A 15,141-nucleotide genomic window follows, 5' to 3' on the forward strand; every position below is an offset into this window, starting at 1 on the left:
AGAATTACTCTGCTTCCTGCACGTGTTCAGAGGTCCTGGCAGCATGTGATTTAGACTCGAGCATTTTGGATGGAGAGAAATACAGGAATCCCACACGCCTGATGTCAGCACCAGCAATAGATGCCCAAAGCCAGGAAATGGGGTGGAGGTCAGTGAGAACACCTGAAGAGCAGCACAAAGGACAAATGACTGGAACAGGCTGCCAGAGAGGCTGTGGAGTCTTCTCTGGAGATACTCAAAACCCACCTGGACACTTACCTCTGCCACCTGCTGTACAGAACCTGCTATAGCAGGACGGTGGACTAGATGATCTCCAGAGGTCCCTCACAATCTGTGTCTCTTTGTGCAGAGGGCAGATATGGCAGGACTCATTCAACATACCAGGAAGATGGAGAGCATGCCTGGCAATACCTGTGCTGTAGGAACAGCCCTACTGGGCTGCCTGAACCGTCCCCAAATCCAGCAGCCTACCTTGCTTTACCTGTGCCTTACATGCTTATGCTTCAAAGGAGTACGAGCTACCTTAGGGGCACTCCAGGCTGTGGGGCTTCATCTTAAGATGGCCCATGCTTCGGTCCCATCAGAGACCAACTAGGAGATCTTTCAATTTTAGTGAATGAGAGATGCTGTAAAATTACAGGTCTTCCTCAGTGGTGTGTGTTCATCAATAAAGAGAGCTCTGCCATAAAAAATTCCATGAAAGATCAAAAAGTCAAACCAGTGCAGAAAATTAAGGCTTGCTACATCTACAGTTATTAAAAAGGCCGAGCAAGGAATGTGATGACCAACATTCTCTTTGGTTTTGGCATGTTTATTTGGGCAACAGAACTGGAAAACACATCATCTGCGGCCTTCCTCTGTGCAGTTGGTGTTGACTGGTGGTGACAGTATCTTCAACCAATTGCTGAGTGGCAGTGTTGTTTGTTCTTGCTTCTGCCAACATATCTGAATCCTGCGTGCACTCTTCAATGCTGCACAGCTGCCAACAGTGCTGATATCAGTTCCTATTGTAATTCTCATTAATTTCTCAGCTTTTTCTGGTGGAGCTGGGTTTTCACTTCTCCTTCCACAGCCAGCTTCACCTAGCACTGCTTCCCTGCAACAGAAAAAAGGGATTTTAGAAAAGAGTCCAAATTTGTATGACTTAAGAAACAAATGCCACAGAAATCTGCCCACAGCTCACTGTGCTCTGGGATGCTCTCACTACAAGTATTTCCATGCAAGAGCAGCCAACTACAAAGACTGCTGGAGAAAAAACTCACATTCAGCAGCCGTTTTTCCAGATTAACCAAAGGTGCCAGAATGAGCAGAAACAACAGGATGGCAAAGCACCATGTCTGCAGAGTGATCTTCTCCCTTTTTGTAATCCATAACCCTCTGAAGTTCTCTCAGCACCAGCACCTGGAGAAAATGAGACAGTCCAATGCATTCATGAGTTAGTTTTGCACTACTGATGGAATCACAGTGTCTTGGATGAGTGCAAGTAATTATATTATTCACTCAATTCCTCAAATGTCCCTCATTTTCCTGTCTTAGCAGCAGAGGGTGAGGATGACCTCTTACAGTCCTACTGAGCAAGGGAGACACTGAACAGTTGCTACCTCCAGCTGTGACTCAGGGATTGAATGGGAGTCCATTGCCCATGCCTTACTTCCAAGGACCCAAAGCAGGATCCTGCTGGGAAGTTGACAGCCATCATCTATGGCCAGCTCTGCCACTGCAGGCAGAACAGTTCCCATTGTGTCTTTGATGCACCTCATCAGCTTTGAATGGCAGTGAATGTGGAGCTTGACAGTAGCTTCCTCTCAAGAAAGAAATGTTTGTTCCTTCTGCTAAACAGACATTGACAACATGTCAGCTGGGATGCTTATGTGTCTCAAAAGCAGGATCTGCCTAAGAAGGTGGAGAAGCCATCTTCAGTGCAACAGCTGTAAGTAAAAACAGAGGAGGAATGTTTGCATTATATGTGGTGATACGCTGCTTCATAAATAACAGCTGCAGAGGGATCAAATTGACCTTCTGGATGCAGCCTGGCAGCTCTCAAATGAAGTCCAGACACACTACGTACCCATGCAATTCCTCCAAGGCTCAAAATCAGAACCCCACTGCAAAGCTGCAGTGCCAGCACCTGTGGCCACATCTGCCAAAGGCAGAAGATCACAGTTTCTCTCATACTCTGCAGTTAAGTTCTTCAGCTTTGAATGGCAGCAAACAATCTTAATGACAGACACTATTCTCCCTCTTCCACTACAAGTATGGGACAAATGGGTGCCAAGTGCCAAAAGAAGCACTGTATTGCCATAAAGTGAACCATACATCGGTTTGCTGGAGTAAAGGACCCCCAGGAAGCTCTACACTCTGCCCCAAGTACTTCTGTCTTTGTGGTCAGCACTGGATGAGGCACACGGCTGGGGCTTCTGGCAGACACAGCTTTGCAGGGCAAAGAATCTCAAGGCACAACTCTGTGCTCTCCTGATTCCTATTCTGCTCTTCTCCACATCCGAGCAACAGCAAAGAATGTAGTAAGGTAAGTTCCACAGGAAAAAAATAAGGCTGAAAGTAAGTGCTGACACTGCGAAATGAACAAAGACAGACCACCCACCCCTGGGGTAGCCTTGAGGCTGACGAAAACAGTGTAGCCCAGATGTGTTGCGTGCAGGCAGGTCTGTAAACAAGCAGAAGAAAGTTTTCCTTTCCACACTGTGGCAGACTTCTCTTTAAGGGGACTGCAGAGCCTGGCAGGGGATCACATCGTACTGTGAGAACCACACGTAGGTCCAGAGTCTGTCAGGTGAACTGAGGCCTACGTGAGCATGACCAGGGAACCACATGCATCTCCAAGGAAAAACATACCCCAATCCTTGTGATGCTTCATAATGGCTTCCATGGGATAAGCTGGATATGCATAGCCAATACAACAATTTGCAATGGAGAACAAAGCAGAAAAGCTTTCAAGATTTATTGCAATATATCTCATCATAAGGGATCTTTAGGGACAGCAGAGGGATAGCGGGGTCTGTGTGCAGGATCCATACACAGGTCCAGATTCTTTCAAGCTGTGGAGAAACCCGCTTGAGCTGTAGGCAGGGACTTTGCATCTCCCCACATACTGCCTTGAGGAAATAACCACCAGAACTAAGGGAATCCCATTGGATAGACAGACTGTGTTTACTTACTGGGCAGCCTGTCACATCCCCTAAGCATCAAAAACTACATGAGGAGCACCTGAGGACAAAGGAGTGCATTTTCATTGCTGATGGACCCCAATCATGCACCAATGGGAGTGCTTGGTGAGCTTGTTCTCTTCTGCTGCCCCCATGTCCCTGCAGGGCAGGGTCATTCCTTCACTCTACGCCAGGTCACAGGATGACAGAATGGCAGAATGACTTAGGTTGGAGTGGACCATTATAGATCATCTAGGTCCAACCCCTTGCTATGGGAAGTGTTGCCAACCACTAGATCAAGCTGCCCAGAATTCCATCCAACCTGGCCTTTTAAAGAAAGAAAAAATGAATGAAAGAAAGAAAAGATATAGATCACACAGCTGTATGGAGGTGATGGCTGGGCGACACCCATGGCCCTTGGCCCAAAGTGCCTGACTCTGTTAACAAAGGGCAGCATTACAACATGAACCAGCCTGATTTTGTGCCTGACCATGCTGTGCCACCAGCAATCTCCCTGCTAGGAAGGGACAGCCAGACCTTGTGACCACAGCACTGGGACAATAAAGGCCTAGATTCCTCAGGTAATCAGGTAGGGCTAGCCTGCCATCCTGCTAGTTCTTAAACAAAGCCCAGTACTCTGCAGGCTGTTGCTCACTGTGACAACTTGTTTCCAAATGATACTTTTCAGAAAAATAAAATTTCCAAATAGTCTATGTGGATGGATCCATGAGGTTTCCCTTGGTGTTATATGGACCCTTTGGTTTAATTAGACTCGTGCATTTGCCAACAATCTATTTTCTTCTGATGCACCACTCTCTGCTTGCAGAATCTCTGGGGTGGATTTGACTTGCTGTTATGAAGGAAGCTGTGCACTGACTTCCTCTGGAGAAATTAAAGAACTGCCAAACTGACATACATCCTTGTCACCGTCTTCACTAGGATTATTAATAATGCCACTAATTTGATTAATCTTATGTTTTCAAAGATTCTTTTAAAAACAAACACTTGATGCTTGACTGAGATCAACAAAGATCTCAAAGTGAGTACAGGGTGGGATCAGGAAAGAAAGGAGTGTGTACCAGACGTGCAGTGTGAAATGTCTTGCCTAAGCATCTCTCCCTATGTCCCTGTTCCCCCATTCTATCTCGTTCTTGAAACTGTATATCCTCAGAAGACATTAACAACAAAGAAAACTGGTATTTCTTTTTGTAAACACCTTCTGGTCCTGTGTGGTGAAATTGAGTTTCTAGGGATCCAGGCACAACTGGAAGAATTTACATAGTTGGTATGCCAGAACTGTGGATTTTTTTTCTGATAGGAAAAATCCTGGTCTTGTGTTCAAAGTCTTTAAAATGGTCACTATTTAAGGAAGCACAACTTCTGTAAGAAACCACTAGCCCGAACTCCAACAAATGTCAGAAATGACTACAAATTCCACATATCTCTATAAAGTGAAGTACACTAACAGGTGTCGCCTCTCTGAGAGCATCTGATATTTCTGTTGTGGAATGTGGTTCTTAATTAGTAAGAAAAAGAGAAGATGAAATAGCACATGTGCTCACAGAGGTTGCCACTTTACATTCATTTTACTCCTGTCTGGGAGCCTGTCCAGCCTCCCAAAACACTCAAGATGAGTCTGAACAAGTTATTCAAAAACAAGTCAGGTGTGGCAACGTACACAGTTGTAGTACAAAGCTCTCTCTTTTACAAACTACAGACCTTGGTGCTTGAGGGATTACTGCAAAGAGTTGCACAGCTGCTAGGTGAGTCCTTAGAGCTGTTGTGCAAGAGAAGAGCAGAACTTGGCTTCACAGCAGAGGCTGGAGTCTTTCCATCATCACAGATAGTGGAGCAGTACTGTTTTGCTCTTCACATGTAGCATGGATGTCCAAATTTATTTTTATATTCTCACAGGTTTATGTTTCAAAATGGCAAAATGTGGAGAAGATGGGTGGTTCTGTGCAACTCAGCAATCCCCCAACATTCGTTTCAAAGACTGTGCTCAGGGTAATAATAATAGTAATAGTAATAATAGCAATAACAAATGAAGTGAATAAAAAAAGGTCCTGAAACATACCTTTCTTTAGAAATTCGGAACAAGTCCTGAATACAACAAAAAAACACAGGTTTTTCAAACTAGACAGTTTCCTACTTGAAAATAAACTTTTCACGCAGTAGCAATTATGATCAGTACTCAAAATTCTTTCTTTTTTCCCTCCTCTTCCAGTGGAGAAATGGCTCTCTATACGTTAGGCAAGAGTGACATCTGCTGTTAGTTACAAAGAGCAGAGCTGGTGCACACTGACCTGGTTTGTAAGGACGCGGATGCATATGGGTTCTGATCATTTCTGCTCTCAGGTCTTCAATTGACGCTATCAACTGCAATGAGTGAGAGTCAGCATTATTATAATAAGTAGCAGTAAATCACCCACACTTCAGGTTGGTTTGCAAAAATGAAATCTGGAGTCGTTAATACCAAAATCATTAAGGTTGGAAAAGATCGTCAAGATCCAACCATCAGCTCACAAGTCCCCACCATGCCCACTATCCATGTCCCTCAGTGCCACATTCACACAGTTCTTGAATACTTCCAGGAATAGTGACTCCATCACCTCCCTGGGCAGCTTGTGGCAGCACCTCATCACTTTTTCTGTCAGGACAGAAGACAGGACATTTATGAATAAAGCAACAATACTCACATTTAAAAATCAACAAATCAAGAAGACAGAAGCTCTCTGGAATTGGGGGTGTGCAATCAGCCAGCCCAATCCTCCCTCGTTTTGAGGAGGGGTCTAAAGGTTTCTACAAGCTGTGGGATTCTGGGCTGAGAAAGGTTAGATCAAATACACCGTCTGTCCAGTGAGGCACTTTGTTACTGAAAACATCTGTCCTTGTTTTGCCTAAACTGGACCACTGTAGCTAAAGAAAAGCAGCAGGGTTCATCCCTAACTGCTAAGAATACAACATGTAAATAGCTCAACCTGTAAAACCATACAGGGAAAGGGAATGAGGAAATAACTTGCAATGAGCTGCAGAACGATCTGTCAGCAACACCCACCCTTGACAAAGATAAGAGGAACCCTCAGCAGGATGTAGCACAATAATGAAGGAGAGAGGTTTCCTCAGTGCCATACCAGAGACAGCTTGAAAAAACATCAAAGTCATGAACGCTGATATGAAAGCAGAGAACTAAAGTGAGAAGCATGAACTCCTAGCTGAGACACAGTCAGCCAGCCCTTAAGTGTGATATATGAGATAACCCATCCTTGAAATATATATTCTGTAGCAGTTGCCTAACTTATCATAGCGCTGCAGTCTCACTGAACTTAAATAAAGAAAAAGTGCTACAAATAAAACACACCAAAGACCAATGTACCAATTACTCATCCTGTTGTTCAAGCTTCCACAGGCTCTTCTGGCATTCTATCTGTCTATCTATCTATCTATCTATTTATTTATTTATTGCTTCACCATATTCAACTACAATATGTGGAAGTTATTTGGAAACAGGTGTACATCTTTGGACTGTATGTGTCAGACTGCTATGCACAGGAAGATACCCCTCCTGTGCATCATCTCAAGTGCCTCTGTCTGTATTTATAGGTCCTGCAGGCACACTGCTCCTTTCTTGGGGACAAACATGTTGTACCAAGAAAATAACAGGGGCATTAGCATTACATTTTGGCAGTCTGGGCTTTCCAATGGGTGCAGGAAGGAAGTATTTGGCACAGGAAAGGGGAGCGAATGGCTAAAAGAAGGAATGGTGTAGATGCTATAGCAGAAAAACCTCCTTGCTGCAGAGCTCCTTGCTGCAGGGACAGCTGCAATTTGGGGACACCATGTCAAATTGGAGTAGAAAGAAAGTTATTCCCAAGGGAGAAACTGAGGATTATCAAGAAGATGGATGTAGTGATCATGTCTCCTTTTCTCTATCCCTATGGGAGGATGGCCACAGTAATCAACTGATGCATCAGTCATATAGAGAAGAAAAATCAATGAGATCAGTGGGTGAAGAGACAGAGAGCCTCAAAGCAGGTAGGATTACAACCATTGCAGGAGCATACTAGGGTTCAGGGGGGTCAGGTGTGCAGAAGATGCCATCTCTAATGTCACTCAGCAGTGTCACATGGGGTAGATGAGCAGAGCTGGCTTGTGCATACACACTGCGGATGCATGGTATTTCTATGAGTCTGATGCTATTGGCTCTGACCACACTGTCCAAGGTGCAGAAATGTGGGGTGGAGTCTGGAGGACCTATGTTCTACCTAACAAGGCTGATGGGAGGAAAGAGAAAATACGTTGTAGAAGCTCAGGCATACAGTGAGATGCCCTAAAGCTGCCAACCTAATAGAATCAGAATTGCTCAGGTTGGAAAAGAGCTTCAAGATCATTGAGTCCAACCACAACCTAACCACACTACCCTAACTAACAACCCTCTGCTACATCATGTCCCTGAGCACCACATTCAAACGTGGTTTTTAAATACATTCAGGGATGGTGACTCAACCACCTCCCAATAAGAAAGAAATATGAAGGGTGATTGGGTTACAGTGTTTATTTATTTGAACAAAAAACACTGCTAAACCGGCTTCTTCTTATAGCAGAGACTGGCATGAAGAGGGTGGAAGTCTGGAAGCAGAAGCCAGAGAAAGTCGTATAAAAATCTAAGCATGTGACTTCAGCTGTGGGCACAGTTCACCTTCAGAACAAACTATCAAGGGAGTGAGAGGATTCTGCCTTTCTCTTCAAACCAAGATTGTCCCTTATTAAAATCAACAACAAAAAAATCAAGAGAATACACACTGCCAAACAATAGTTACTGGGAATTCTGAGAAAAACCTTTTAGTGATGAGTATACAAGAATCATGTTTAAGTTTTCTAGAATTTCTTCTAGCCTTTGAAACTTTTGAATTTGTCCTATAAAGCTGTATGATGGCATCATCTCACATTGCTCTGCCACTGTACCAGTGTTCATGCAAAAGACTTTCCAGTGTTGATTTAAAAATTTCAGTAGTTGAAGAATCTACTACTTTACTAAGGGGATTTGTTTCAGTAGGTTTCCACTCCCACCAAGAAATACTTGTGCTTTGATGCCAGCCTGGACTGTCACAACTCCCACTGTACTGATGCCAGGAGTCTCTTCCCATGAATGCAAGCATGGCTACCACCATTCCTGTTTAAATTTGCTCTCAAATAAACTGACAAATTTATTCCACACAAATTTGAACTAAAATGCCCTTTGGAAAATAGCTTCCATGAGGTATAGTAATGAAAGTACTACTCTGTAGTAGCTAGTCACATGGTAAAAAGTGGTTTCAGCTCTTTTCGATAACAAGAAAACAACAGTGGTTCATAGCAATTGTTTCTCAGGGACATGCTGACAACCACGCTGCCATTGCTGAAACGCATCACCCACTGCCTCATGTATTCACACCTACTATTTTGTCTCCGTAACCATTCAGCAAGCATGAATGAATGTCAATGGGTGCCATTTTTTCGGTGTGAAGGAGTTCAGTGACACCCCTTTTCTTCATACGCACTTTCATGTCAGACATCACTCTGTCAGACTGCCCCTCTGCTGCTGTCTGTCACACAGCAACAACATGGAAGGGAATATTGGTGGGAAGGTTCAACCTCTACTGCCCTACCACCAACATCCGCCTCTGGTGCTATGGGCCAACATAATAAAATAGGAGGCATGACTTTCAGCGCAGCCCTTGTACAAAGGTAAGGAAACAGAGCAGTTATGTATTAATTTAAATTGCACTGTTTGCAAATTAATTTGAGGCTCAAATTCACCATTACATCATGCAGTACATAACTGCCTGTGTTTCCAAGTTCACATTACTTATCATGATGAAAAAGTAAATAATAGCTTCAAATGAGCAATGATGCCAGATCTGAAATTAAATTCAGCGTTGGAAAACATTCAAGTTCCTTTCAGCCTCAACCAAACATTTCCCTCTAAAGATAATAACTTTCCCACCTGTCTGCAAATATTTGATTCAAAATAAATCTGGTGCTTACGCTTTTGAAAAAGTTTATTTGTTTTCTTCATGGAGGAAAAAAAAAAGAAAAAAGAAAACGAGAAAAAAAAAAGAAGAGAAACTTGAAACTAGAGCAATGGTTGCTGCTTTTAAACAAGATGACTGTCCACAATGGAGTACAGTTATCCCAAGAAACAAAACTATTGGAAAGAATGGGAGGAGAGATCAATCAATACATGTAAACACTGTTTCTGCAGGAAATCTCAGCAGTGTCATAGTTTCGGGTGGCACCATGCCAGAAAGCAAAGTCATCCCATGAAATGGTTAACTGCCTCCTCCCACATAATCACCTCAGCACTTCTGGGCAAGCCCATGCTCCTTGCAGGTCAATGTGCAAGGGAAGTAAAACACTTGTCCCACAGCACCCAAAAAGGTGCCTTTGTCCTTCCTCCCTTTCAGAAGAGAGAGACAGAAGAGAGAGAGATGTGAGAGAGGGATAGAGAAGTGAGAGGTAGATGTGGCACTGAGGGACGAGGTTGGTGGACATAGTGGTGATGGGCTGATGATTGCACTGGATGATCTTAGAGGTATTTTCAAACCCTAATGATTCTATGATTCTTTGACTTCCTTCCAAGTTCCTCCCCACAGGAGAGGCAGTGGTCACATTGCTCACAGTGTGGGCAACAAAGGCACCTTTCTGGAAAGGCCAGGGCCTGGTCCTGCCCTCAGCATCTACCCAGCCCTCTGCAGAGCAGCTCCCCCCAGCTCACAGCCTGCTCCTTCTCCACAACACCCCACATCTCCCACTTCCCATGTGCTGGAACCAGATGAGCTGGTGCTCCTTCACTTAGACCCTGCTGTAGTGCTGCTTCTCTCTGCACAGGTTACTTACCTCTGGCAGGCTGGAAGAAGCCAAAAAATACTGCCTCAGCCAAACCAGACAGGTTACAGGCAGTCCTGACTCATGCTGTGATGGACTCTGGGCCAGTCCCATACATCATACGCAAGAGGCAGAGGCCAGGTAGGGCAGCTGGCACAGGGATGTGGCAGCCAGTCTGCACGCAGGTCTGAGGGGCTTGGGGCTGCCCGCGCTGCCTTCACCTGGCATAGAGCTGCAAACAGAAACAGAGCATTCCCCTGACCTGCCTTTAGCTGGGGATTTTCTGCAGCCTCCCAGATCACCCCACTGCACCAGGAGCAGGATATTTAAGGGTCCAGCTATGAGGAGGAGAGAAGATTGTGCTGAGGACTTACAGGTAACGTGTCTATTTTGCTTTAACATTGTGAACGCAGAGAGAGGGCAAAATGGGGAGAAATGAGCAAAGAGTTAAAGGAGATGAAGGCATGGAACAAACTAACAACAAATTTATCTTTTCTGGAATGCATCCACTACTCAGGTTAAATCCACATACTCTTTCTGCATGGAGATATCTCATAGAATTTTACAGACTGAGGAAAGTTGAACTCATATCTCCACCCTTTAAAATATCATTTGAGGTTCTTAGAACTGAGCCAGTGGAAGAGTCAGACACTGTGAGCCAAATCGTGTTTAATTTATTCAGCAACACATCTGTGTGAAATATAGTCCAATTACGGGTATTAGGTTACTTTTCCAAGGCTGCAGACATTTGGCTTTTATTTCCAGCAGGCTCTAATTAAATTATCACAATGCAGGAGCAAATACGTTTCCTTTATACGTGACTGCAATTAAAGTCATGCAATCACAACATTTTTTGAAGTGACTCCGATCAATTGGTTACAGTAAAGAACAGCGTGTAATGGAGCAGTGGCTCCACTGCTAAGACTAGGAGAGGGTTTCTATTTCAATAATCTAGCTCCCTTTTATTTTGAGTTCTGCTCCTGGATAATTTATTTAAAGTTCATTATGTGTCTACAGCATATATCACTTGCCCTCAGCTCAGGCTGCAGAAGTCCCATTACGGCCAATTACTTAGTGTGATAAAATCTGCCACAGCACAAACTGTTGCTTAATTAGATTTAAGTTTTGTCTACATTCTATTTGTAATTCTGACTGTGAAATAATAAGGCCAACAGCAAAGACTTGCTGCCTGCTTTCTCTGGTCACTGGCAGCCTGTTACACTGGGCGTAATCTTATGGCAGGTCAGAAGGGGGACCCCTAGACTCAGTGCTCTTCTTGCAGTGCTTGTCCCCATACCAGATGTCCCTAACTGGCCTGGGACCCAAACCCTGCCCTGTCAGATACCTCACCCATAATGTAAGGGACCACTGGGAAAATGTGGTGGTCCTCATGGATGCAGCATCTGAGTACTGCTACTGCCACCACACTTTTTGATGGTTGTAAGCATTTGCCCTACAGCCCTTATGGGTTTGTTCTTATGGATTTGCTGCACCAACGCAATGGTAGGCAGGAAAAAATGCTGTTGACAAAATGGTAATCCTAAGAAAACCAATGAAGAAAGTGCAGGAGGCAGCACCCAGCCATGCCCCTCAGCTCAGTTAACAGGTGCACACTACAAACACTACGCTGCGAGCAGGGCTGTTCTCCCAATATGGGCAGCGTGCTGCTGTGGAACAGGGCCTTTGCTGTTTGGCTGGTTAAACATTAGCCATATGGGTGGCTTTATGTTGGTTTGGGTACGACAGCGTCACTGCATTTCTTCTGACCAGCCATCTTTCCACATCATCTTCTCTTTGACCTCATTCATATGCATCTCTCTATATGGCAGAGGTTCACAAACAGCACTGGCTTTTCTCAGGTAGTCCTGTCCTTCTCTTACAGGGTGGAATGCTAACACTACTGTGTATATTGCTGTACACCTGAATTCATGCCACTGATTTATCCACACAGTAACTGTGTTAAATACATTTCATCTGTATGTTCCAAGCAAATTTGAATTAAAATCCTGGAACTTGTCTCTGTGAGATCCCGAAAGAGACTGAGGGTAGGAGACACATCAAGAAAATTCAAGGTGGAACAAGAAATGGATGATTCTGTAGGATTCTCTTTAACAGATACAGACCACAATAATTTGAGGATGGACAGCACCCTGTAAGAGGTTGCCTACCTCAGGAAATAATTACACTTGAAATTTACTCAATATTTTTCCCATCAAAACAGCTCTAAAACAAAACCTGAATCCACACAAGAGCTCTTACTGCACATGACCTTGGCAGTCATTTCCTATGAGCTTCACTGGCCCCATATTTCCTACTGGAGATTCTATATATTTCAGATTCTATGTACTTTGCTCAGGGACATGATTTAGCAGAGGGTTGTTAGAGTTAGGGTAGTACGGTTGAGGTTAGGTTAGGTTGAGGTTGGACTTGTGTAGTAGGCGACTTGATGATCTTGAAGTTCTTTTCCAACCTGAGCAATTCTATGATTCTATGACTATCTTTAAGTCCACTGAATCTTGATCAAGTCTCAGAAAATATCTTGAGAACGGCTGCTTTGCAAAGTTGGCCACATTTTTTCAAATGTTTCAGAGAACTTTGAAGGCTACTGCCTATAAGAAAATCACCTTTTAATTTTTTTTAGGGAATAGACATTTACATAGCAGCTAATGGAAAATCTAGAAATAGCCTGTTTCTTTGCAACATTAATCTTGTTAATGAACTAAAAAAATTAAATATTTGTGTATCTGTTTTTGTTCAAGAAGCAGGAATAAAAATGCTACCAAACTCCAGTGTTAAAAAGAATATGCAAACATTTCAACATCTGCTTTCTTTTCCAGTTAATTAGCAATGATGTGAATAGCTTTTATGTAGCAGCAACATTTTGAACATTCCTCTCTGTGCCATTGTCAGTGGCACAACACAACCTGTTCGTCTTTCTGCTGCACTTGAGCCCTGATGAGAGCAGAAGGTGACCTCTATGTGCTGAGGGACGCACATCACCCATTGTGGTGCTTGGAGTCCCTTACATTCTGCCTGTGGAGACCCTTCCCTTAAAATACATATGTGGGAATACGATTTTTACTATATCTGTATAAATATGAACAAAAGGCCTATAGATCAGGATTAATTCTCACCAAAGCAGCAAGGCCTTTTCTTATTTAATAAAGGCACTATAACAGAGGCAGTTGTGGGAACTTGAAATAAGACCTGGTTATTCATTGTTTTTAACAGGCTAGTACAGGGTCTTTTCTGTCAGAGAACACTAAGTATTTCTCTCTTCCTAAAGCATTAAGGAAGAAACATGAACACAACAAGTGGTGATTTAGCCAACCCCACGACCTGGCAAGATGCTGGAGGTGATTTTCCCAACTGCACCGATGTAGAAGTCAGTCTGAAGACTTTGTACCTCCCTGTTATGTACAGCCTCATCTTTCTGGTGGGCTTCCCAGGAAATGTTATTGCAATCAGTGTTTACAGCTTCAAGATGAGGCCTTGGAAGAGAAGCACCATCATCATGCTGAACCTGGCACTCACAGACCTACTCTACCTCACCAGTCTTCCCTTCCTGATACACTACTATGCCAATGGGGAGCACTGGATCTTTGGGGGATTCTTGTGCAAGTTCATTCGTTTTGGCTTCCACTTCAATTTGTACAGCAGCATCCTCTTCCTCACTTGCTTCAGTGCCTTCCGCTACATGGTGATTGTCCACCCTATGAAATTTTTCCAAGTCCAAAGAAAGCAGTGGACAGCAGTGGCCTGTGCAGCCATTTGGGTGATCTCCCTGGTGGCTGTCAGTCCCATCAATTTCTTGATCTCCTCAAGAGAGGAGCAAAACAGATCCTTATGCCTTGACTTCACCAGTTCTGAAAACCTGGGTGCAATCAGGTGGTATAACTGGCTGCTCACCAGCCTGGCCTTCTTCTTGCCCCTGGTGACAGTGACTCTGTTCTATGCACTTATTATTTCTGCCTTGGCCACAGGGCCCCAGACACAGGCTAGCCACAAACAGAAGGCTCGCAGACTTGCCATCATCCTCTTGGTGGTCTTCTATGTGTCCTTCCTCCCCTTCCACCTTTTTCGGGTTGCTCGGGTTGAACTGCAGTTGTGTCCCGTCAGCTGTCATGTTGAGAAGCAGATTCACACCATCTATATCATCTCTCGACCTCTGGCTGCACTCAACACCTGTGGTAACCTTCTGCTGTACATTGTGATGGGAGATAACTTCCAGCAGGCCATCCTCTCACTCTCATGGTGCAAGAGGAGCAAATGCATCCAGCCACCTGGGAGCAGTACTTATATGAACAAGTCAGAAATCACCTTAAGGGTATAGAAGAATCCATTGAAGATAATTCCAGCAAACCTGGGATTGCTTTCTTGCCACATAGGCAGGTGTATGGATACGGCAGTGAGAACTGCTGCTGGATTCTCACACTCTGTAATAAAGTGCTTGTCCAAAAAGTCATCTCAGGAGCAGGCTTATACATACATACCTCTGTTAGCAACTAAAAAATAAAATAAAAGAAAATGAAATAAAATGAAATGAAATGAAATAAAATAAAATAAAATAAAATAAAATAAAATAAAATAAAATAAAGGAATGAAGAGAAAAAAATGTAAACCTCCTTAAAGGCAGAATTTTAACTTAATCAGACTGTTTCCAAAGATATTTGGGAAATGCTGAATTCTCTTCCTTCAGTCTTGGAGACTGGCTACAGAAACGCAGGGAGCTGGGTTTGGACAAGAGAATAACTTCCATCAAGTTCAGTGCTGCCACTGGTGTAGTGTTTTGTTAATTACAGCTGGACTGAGACACAGAGGATTGTCATGGTTGCTGAAACCTCTGAATTACATAAATTACCATACTTAGCACCTAGATAAATCAGGTGTTTTCAAATTCTCCTCTATTCAGCTCCTGTGAGGCCCCATCTGGAGTACTGTGTCCAGGCCTGGGGCCCCCAGCACAAGAAAGATGTGGAGCTCTTGTAACAGGTCCAGAGGAGGGCCACTAGGATGATCAGAGGGCTGGAGCACCTCTCCTATGAGGAAAGATTGAGGGAACTGGGATTGTTTAGCTTGAAGAAGAGAAGGCTCTGGGGAGACCTCACTG

At 43.8% G+C, this 15,141-nt stretch overlaps 1 protein-coding gene and 1 long non-coding RNA gene across 4 annotated transcripts; one reads left to right on the top strand and one right to left on the bottom strand.

Annotated features, from left to right (window-relative positions):
- Positions 1-810: 810 nt before the first annotated feature.
- Positions 811-10,135, bottom strand: LOC122171377. Its single transcript, XR_006171986.1, has 4 exons — positions 10,044-10,135; positions 5,471-5,543; positions 1,263-1,401; positions 811-1,096 (listed from the first exon to the last, which is right to left on the bottom strand). It is a non-coding gene; the product is annotated as an uncharacterized LOC122171377 (long non-coding RNA).
- Positions 9,577-14,580, top strand: LOC122171376 (2-oxoglutarate receptor 1-like). 3 transcript variants are annotated; one of them, XM_042838932.1, is made up of 3 exons: positions 9,577-9,738; positions 10,035-10,407; positions 13,263-14,580. In XM_042838932.1, exon 3 carries the CDS (start codon positions 13,333-13,335, stop codon positions 14,362-14,364), a length of 1,032 nt encoding a protein of 343 aa, XP_042694866.1. In that variant the 5' UTR covers positions 9,577-9,738; positions 10,035-10,407; positions 13,263-13,332; the 3' UTR covers positions 14,365-14,580. The 3 variants fall into 3 exon arrangements, with proteins under 3 accessions (XP_042694866.1, XP_042694867.1, XP_042694865.1); XM_042838933.1 differs by having other exon boundaries at positions 13,509-14,580; XM_042838931.1 differs by having other exon boundaries at positions 9,578-9,738; positions 13,318-14,580.
- The last annotated feature ends 561 nt before the right edge of the window (positions 14,581-15,141 follow it).

This window comes from Centrocercus urophasianus, unplaced genomic scaffold (assembly GCF_019232065.1).
Source record: "Centrocercus urophasianus isolate 14NV4802_14NV808 unplaced genomic scaffold, USGS_Curo_1.0 seq_9, whole genome shotgun sequence".
In the NCBI taxonomy this organism is placed as follows: Eukaryota; Metazoa; Chordata; class Aves; order Galliformes; family Phasianidae; genus Centrocercus; species Centrocercus urophasianus.

Coding starts and splice junctions, on each gene's coding strand:
- LOC122171376 (XM_042838932.1), top strand. CDS start 13,333: ATGAACACAACAAGTGGTGATTTAGCCAACCCCACGACCTGGCAAGAT.